General features: G+C 46.1%; 1 protein-coding gene across 1 annotated transcript; it reads left to right on the top strand.

Moving 5' to 3' along the window:
* Nucleotides 1–3,271: 3,271 nt before the first annotated feature.
* On the top strand, nucleotides 3,272–7,950 carry LOC114357119 (clathrin interactor 1-like; the record flags this gene model as incomplete). Its single annotated transcript, XM_028310593.1, has 3 exons — nucleotides 3,272–3,467; nucleotides 5,982–6,110; nucleotides 7,821–7,950. Coding segments are annotated over exons 1-3 (448 nt in total), but the record flags the coding sequence as incomplete, so codon positions are not given.
* Nucleotides 7,951–8,279: the final 329 nt, after the last annotated feature.

The raw sequence follows: 8,279 nt of genomic DNA, 5'->3' as shown, positions 1-8,279 counted from the left end.
CCCACCTCTTTTTTGTCGATAAAAATAGGTCTAGTTTCATCTATTTTCATATGTACACTTTAACGTGACTCACACTGTATTTAGTTAACAATTTTTGAAATATGGACAAGTTACATACTTACTCTGAAACAAACAACTTTCCATAAGCTAAAACCCAATACAGAACATAACATCACTCATTTTTAATACTCTGTTTGCTACAAAAGCACATTTGTTTATCTAATCTACCCTGACGTGGCGCTAGGACAAATCCATTAATGCTAATTGCTTGCCGTGCATTAGATTTCATTATGAATTTTGTAGTTACTAATGTGAATTATAATGGACATGGCGCACAATTTTTGTTGAAGATGCCAAAAAAAACTACAAAAAATTAGAATGAATACTGCATTTTTATTTTTTTGATATCTTTAAAAATGACTGAAATATTCAAGCTCAAAGTGCACTCTTCCGGTCGGAGCGATTTTCCGCGCGGATTTTGAAAAAGTGACGTAGTAACATGAAAAGCAGCATGCAAGATATTATCTGTGTACAATGGTTAGAATGGTTAGTAGGGGAGCCGAAGCGGGGATTTCGGGACTTACTAAAGAGTGGAAGACTAACATACAAGGAAATACTTTGTACCTGGTTGATTACCTCTAAGTATGAATTTTTGATATAAAACGGCATTAGTTCTTATGCCTCTCACCCAAAAAATACCTCAATTAAGCCCAAATTTGAGACCGCAGCCAAACTTTGAGTGACGATGGAAACTAGCCTAGATGGAGGTCACATGAAATTGAACTTCTGCTTCTTCATTGATAAAGACTTATCATTTACCATACCTTATCATTTTGTATTCCATTTTCAAGTCACTTTTTTTTCGCTCACTGTTTAATTTTTTTTAATAACCCGATAAAACTTGATTAATCTAATAACCTAACCAATAAGTGCAATCGCTATGAATATTATAGAATGGACAAATTATATGGACAATTATTTATTTTATCATTTTTTGGGTTATTTAATATTAGACTTTATTGTAGAACGCCATTCATGCATTACAATTTGTTCTTATCAAATCCCGCTAAAATACAACATGTCCGTTTCAAATCCCATTAAAACGGAATGTTCGTAACAAAGTACGCCAAAATGAAAATAGTTTTCATTATAATTCAAATTATATTTAATTTAAAGGTGAATAGGAATTACTGTTAGTATTGCCAGATGACAATAATAATTCGTATCGTATATTTTTTTGCCTAAGGCCAAAGCTATATGGATAAGCGGTTTTTTTCAATTTCTCGAAATCTTATCAAAACCGTTTTAGCGGGATTTGAAACTAGACGCCTCAAGTATGTATGACGCTGACTGTACACTGTGCCGAATTTTTGACGGCCTTTTACGAGCGATGTTGCATGTAATTAAATACGCTTTTAATTACTTGTTTGTTGCGAAATAGGTAATCTGATATTCGAAGTAGGTACATGTTAGTTTGGGTAATTAATCCCTGTCAGGTTCAACAGGTCAATTAAATATTTCAAATGTAACCTAATTGATATATTTATTCTTTAATGCCATATAATTGGTACATAAGGCGAACTTAATGCCATTGGGCATTATCTGCCAGTTAACCTAGTTTAGACTAAACAGGAAAAATTCGTTTACTTGTTTTATGGACCCTTTAAACATGTTATGTAACTGCTGAAGGCTATTAACGTTTAATAAATGACCACTACTGCATTTCGTCGTATCATTCTGAAACCGGCAATTTAAAATTGGCCTTGACGACAAACGATTGACGATTGATTCTCTATTGTGATTGCTTACACATGTAGTGGTAATAAACGCAACAATATAACACCTGTCACAATATCACTGTTTGTAAATCTGATTAAATCACACTACATCTTCTCAGTCGGTAAAAGTCCACAGTTGGACAAAGACCGTTACCTAATCGATGGTTGATTGAAATTGGATCGGGAACTGGGCATCGCTATGTAATACGAGGTCGCGGGAAGCTTCTGGATGCAGGCAGTGCAGGACCGGTCATTGTGGAAATCCTTGAGGGAAGCCTTTGTTCTTCAGTATACGTCATTTGACTGAAACGAACGATGCAATCATCATTATCATTTCAGCCATGAGACGTCCACTGCTGAACATAGGCCTGCCCCAATGATTTCCATAATGAGCGGTTGGTAGCAGGCAGCACCCAACGCCTTCCCGCTACCTTTATGAGGTCGTCGGTCCACTTTGTGGGTGGATGTCCTACGCTACGCTTTCCGGTACGTAGCCTCCACTCCAGAACCTTGCTGCTCCATCGGCCGTCAGTTCTGCGTACTATGTGCCTGCCCATTGCCATTTCAGCTTGCTAATCCGTCGGGCTATGTCATCTACTTTGGTTCGTGACAACACTTAGTTCTAAGCACTTTTAGTTATAGTAATTCCATGTATGCGTGTTTGTCTTGTTTGTCCTAATAAAAAAAGTAAAAATAAAGTAATATGAGCCTTGATTATCTCATTTGTCCACAGCACAAATGTAGTTATGAACTACACAGAGGTCGAAGGCAAGGTCCGCGAGGCCACATCAGACGAGGCCTGGGGTCCCACAGGCCAGCAGATGCAAGAGCTGGCCCTAGCCACGTTCACGTACGAGCACTTCCCCGAGGTCATGTCGATGCTGTGGCGCCGCATGCTGCACGACAACCGCGCTCACTGGCGCCGCACCTACAAGGTAACTTGTGCCGTGCTGCGAGGAGATAAGGCTCACATCGGCCCAGCAGATGCAAGAGCTAGCTCTAGCCACCTTCACCTACAAGGTGATAAAGGCCGTGCTGCGAGGACATAAGGCTCACATCAGCACGGCAGACCAGGAGCTATAGCCACCTTCACCGCGCAACCGCGCTCTGGCGCCCTCCTACAAGGTAACTTGCGCCGTGCTGCGAGGACGTAAGGCTCACATCGGCCCAGCAGACCAGGAGCTATAGCCACCTTCACCGCGCGCTGACGCCGCTCCTACAAGGTAACTTGCGCCGTGCTGCGAGGACCTAAGGCTCACATCGGCCCAGCAGANATTTTATTATATAAACGAGTCGTCGAAACGCTTAGTGCGAGCTGGTGGAATGTCGGCAATGTAGGGATGGTACGCTAGCCTGCGTCTGGTTCCCCGGTGATTAAAAGTTCTGCGTACTATGTGCCCTGTCCATTGCTAATCCGTCTGGCTATGTCATTGACATCCGTTCGTTTACGATGTAATATGAGCCTTAATTATCTCATTTGTCCACAGCACAAATGTAGTTATGAACTACACAGAGGTCGAAGGCAAGGTCCGCGAGGCCACGTCCGACGAGGCCTGGGGTCCCACAGGCCAGCAGATGCAAGAGCTGGCCCTAGCCACGTTCACGTACGAGCACTTCCCCGAGGTCATGTCGATGCTGTGGCGCCGCATGCTGCACGACAACCGCGCTCACTGGCGCCGCACCTACAAGGTAACTTGCGCCGTGCTGCGAGGACGTAAGGCTCACATCGGCCCAGCAGACCAGGAGCTGGCCCTAGCCACCTTCACCTACAAGGTAACTTGCGCCGTGCTGCGAGGACGTAAGGCTCACATCGGCCCAGCAGACCAGGAGCTATAGCCGCCTTCATGTACGAGCAACCGTGAGCACTGGCGCCGCACCTACAAGGTAACTTGCGCCGTGCTGCGAGGACGTAAGGCTCACATCGGCCCAGCAGACCAGGAGCTATAGCCACCTTCATGTACGAGCAACCGTGAGCACTGGCGCCGCACCTACAAGGTAACTTGCGCCGTGCTGCGAGGACGTAAGGCTCACATCGGCCCAGCAGATGCAAGAGCTAGCTCTAGCCACCTTCACCTACAAGGTAACTTGCGCCGTGCTGCGAGGACGTAAGGATCACATCGGCCCAGCAGACCAGGAGCTGGCCCTAGCCACGTTCACCTACAAGGTAACTTGCGCCGTGCTGCGAGGACGTAAGGATCACATCGGCCCAGCAGACCAGGAGCTGGCCCTAGCCACGTTCACCTACAAGGTAACTTGCGCCGTGCTGCGAGGACGTAAGCCTCACATCGGCCCAGCAGACCAGGAGCTGGCCCTAGCTACGTTCACCTACAAGGTAACTTGCGCCGTGCTGCGAGGACGTAAGGCTCACATCGGCCCAGCAGACCAGGAGCTGGCCCTAGCCACCTTCACCTACAAGGTAACTTGCGCCGTGCTGCGAGGACGTAAGGCTCACATCGGCCCAGCAGACCAGGAGCTGGCCCTAGCCACCTTCACCTACAAGGTAACTTGCGCCGTGCTGCGAGGACGTAAGGCTCACATCGGCCCAGCAGACCAGGAGCTGGCCCTAGCCACGTTCACCTACAAGGTAACTTGCGCCGTGCTGCGAGGACGTAAGGCTCACATCGGCCCAGCAGACCAGGAGCTGGCCCTAGCCACGTTCACCTACAAGGTAACTTGCGCCGTGCTGCGAGGACGTAAGGCTCACATCGGCCCAGCAGACCAGGAGCTGGCCCTAGCCACGTTCACCTACAAGGTAACTTGCGCCGTGCTGCGAGGACGTAAGGCTCACATCGGCCCAGCAGACCAGGAGCTGGCCCTAGCCACGTTCACCTACAAGGTAACTTGCGCCGTGCTGCGAGGACGTAAGGCTCACATCGGCCCAGCAGACCAGGAGCTGGCCCTAGCCACCTTCACCTACAAGGTAACTTGCGCCGTGCTGCGAGGACGTAAGGCTCACATCGGCCCAGCAGACCAGGAGCTGGCCCTAGCCACGTTCACCTACAAGGTAACTCGCGCCGTGCTGCGAGGACGTAAGGCTCACATCGGCCCAGCAGACCAGGAGCTATAGACACCTTCATGTACGAGCAACCGTGAGCACTGGCGCCGCACCTACAAGGTAACTTGCGCCGTGCTGCGAGGACATAAGGCTCACATCGGCCCAGCAGACCAGGAGCTGGCCCTAGCCACGTTCACCTACAAGGTAACTCGCGCCGTGCTGCGAGGACGTAAGGCTCACATCGGCCCAGCAGACCAGGAGCTATAGCCACCTTCATGTACGAGCAACCGTGAGCACTGGCGCCGCACCTACAAGGTAACTTGCGCCGTGCTGCGAGGACGTAAGGCTCACATCGGCCCAGCAGATGCAAGAGCTAGCTCTAGCCACCTTCACCTACAAGGTAACTTGCGCCGTGCTGCGAGGACGTAAGGCTCACATCGGCCCAGCAGATGCGAGAGCTAGCTCTAGCCACCTTCACCTACAAGGTAACTTGCGCCGTGCTGCGAGGACGTAAGGCTCACATCGGCCCAGCAGACCAGGAGCTGGCCCTAGCAACCTTCACCTACAAGGTAACTTGCGCCGTGCTGCGAGGACGTAAGGCTCACATCGGCCCAGCAGACCAGGAGCTGGCCCTAGTCACCTTCACCGCGCGCTGACGCCGCACCTACAAGGTAATATACACCATGCGTGGAAAGGTATAAGAGTCATATTTGCTACTTCCTATGAAGATCATAGCGCATTGAATGGCGCGGCGCACACCACACAAAATGCGATTTATGCCGCCCTCCGCAGCATCGCTCAAATGTGGGGTGGATTTTAAATGGCAGAGCAGAATGACCAAACTTCACTTCCCGTAAATGCCGTAAGAACAAATATGCGAACGTCAGCGCATGGAGTGCTATAAGCCAAATAGGTACCTCCATTTACCTCGAGTCGTGCTGTTCCTGTAGAAATAATGATTTGATGATGTTGAATGTCAGTAGGCGGTGGTGATCGCTTAGGCCCGTTTTCCACCAAACCGGAGAGGTGAAGAGATGTGTTTGAATAACGAACAATATTTCCGCACAGAAGCTGAACGGAGAGATGATGTGAAAATAACGAAATCTGATTAGCTATTTAAACACATCTCAACTAGTCTCCGTTTTGGTGAAATTCGCACCTTATCCTCAAGTGACAGACTCGCCTATTTAAAAAATATTGTATTCCAGTGCCTGCTTCTGCTAAGTTACCTGGTACGCAACGGCTCCGAGCGCGTGGTGACGTCAGCGCGGGAACACATCTACGACCTGCGCTCGCTGGAGAACTACACATACGTCGACGATATCGGCAAGGATCAGGTATAAGATTTGAAGCCTACGCGTTACATTAGAATTAAAATTAGAAACACGGGTCTCAACCAGAGTAAATACAAAAGAGTAACGGCCGAATACTGAAACACTACACAAATCTGTCACTCAGCTGACGGGCTCCTAAATTTAAGTATCCTTCAATTTTAAATGGTATTCTCAAACGCTACTCAACGGATTTGAAGCCGTGATCAGCTAAGCAGCTCTCAAATGTTTACATAATGGCAACATTTACCAAAAAAAGTATGTTTTCATTTACACAAATGATAACTTTACGTCTTTTATCCATTACACGCAGCATCGTTTGGTTATGTATTGTCTTTTATGGAAATATACTCAATCAACTTAACATAGAACAGTTTATTTTTAGTTTCTATTATATATAAATCTCGTTTTATCATATAAAAATAATAATGCTTGCATTTTTATTTAATTAAAAAAATAATTTTAAATATGATACTTTTTATTGTTGAAATCTATTAAGTGGCGATCGTGGACCGAAACGTAACCACAATTGACATTTATCATTGTTGACTGACAGAGCATCAAATTGACAAATCAACAACTCTTGGAAATGCTGCTATGCGATGTCCCCTTAATCCTCAGAAATAGGCATGTTTAGGAGCTGCTTAACTATTTGAGAAGCCGTCAAATATTTAAATGGCGTTTCAGTATTCGGCCGTTAGTCATCTTAAATTTTAAAGGATCGGGTATGATAAACATAATGAGCGACCGGCGCCGGCTGCCGATTCAGTGACCGGTGCCGGCTGCCGAAACAGCGACCGGCGCCGGCAGCGGAGGCACTCCCTAAAGCTCGATTCTCGACACACATATCAGTGAGCCACAGTTCCGTCACAGTGTCCGCTCAGTTAGTATCAGTGCTACAGTGTTGCGTCAGTTAAATATTTTGAATATTTTAAAATGTCAGAGAGCTGTTTCAATATTCTTATTCAGAAACTATGAAGTAAGTTATTTTGTTTTTGATGCCGCGGCGGCATCCATGATCCGACAAAAAATATCGTCGTCAATGAATAGGTCCGTGATTGCCGGTGTCGGCACTGACACTGAGAGCACTGTGTCGTCACTGACACTGACAAGTGGGGATGCGGTCATAGAAACTGTATGAAAGAATATTTCGCACTGTGCCGGTACTGAAACTGAACTGTGACTTCACTGATATGTGTGAATCGGCCTTAAACATGAACGGGACTAATCCCTCCTTTTTACAACTCTTCTACTTCTACAGAAGGAGAAACTGTAGATTCTGGCTAATACAGTTTCTCCTTCCGGATCATTCACTCGTATAAGATTGTTATTGCTGAACCATAATAGATAGAGCATAAAAGTGTGACGTCATAATAAGGTTGTGGGCATGTCCAGCGCCTGTCTCCAATAATACCCCGGGGGATAACGAACTTTCGATTCGATCCGATTGAGTCCATTTCAGATGCGTTAGGCCCAGAACAGACGGTGAAACGTAACTGCAACGAAACTGCAACTTTCTGATGATTCTGATGAATGAAACTGAATCTTTCAAACTGGTCGCGTCATGTGTGGTCTCTCAACGGACGCTATGGCAGAAACTTAGATGCAACTCAAAAGTAACTAGCAGTTGCAGTTTCGTTGCAGTTGCGTTTCACCGTCTGTTCTGGGCCTTATTCATAGTAAATTTGAGGGCAAACTATAATTTTTGTTTCTCAGGGTATAAACGTGAGGCACAAAGTGCGAGAGCTCATCGACTTCATACAGGACGACGAGAAACTTCGCGAGGAGAGGAAAAAGGCGAAGAAAAACAAAGACAAATACATCGGTAAGCTCTTAAACCTTACGAGTACTCCATTAACGCATAATTTCTGCTGGTACTTGGGAAGTCGACAGCATAAAGCAATAATTAACTTTTTTAAAAAATAAAACCGACTTCAAATGCGTGAACACAAAAAAGACTAAAAATTAAAAATATTGCGTATAAAAAATTTCATCCCCAATTTTCCACCCTTGAGGGTGAAATATTTTCTTCAAATTCGCATGAAACCACCCTTTTGATAATACAACAAAAAAATAATCGTTCAAATTGATTTATAATCGGCGGAGATATTGCGTATAAAAAAGTTCATCCCCAATTTTCCACCCTTGGGGGTTGTTTCTTATATTATAAAATTT

This window comes from Ostrinia furnacalis, unplaced genomic scaffold (assembly GCF_004193835.3).
Source record: "Ostrinia furnacalis isolate ACB-3 unplaced genomic scaffold, ASM419383v2 OfSCF3044, whole genome shotgun sequence".
In the NCBI taxonomy this organism is placed as follows: Eukaryota; Metazoa; Arthropoda; class Insecta; order Lepidoptera; family Crambidae; genus Ostrinia; species Ostrinia furnacalis.
The sequence above is the reverse complement of the archived record's forward strand: the minus strand, read 5'-3'. Positions and strand labels throughout refer to the sequence as shown.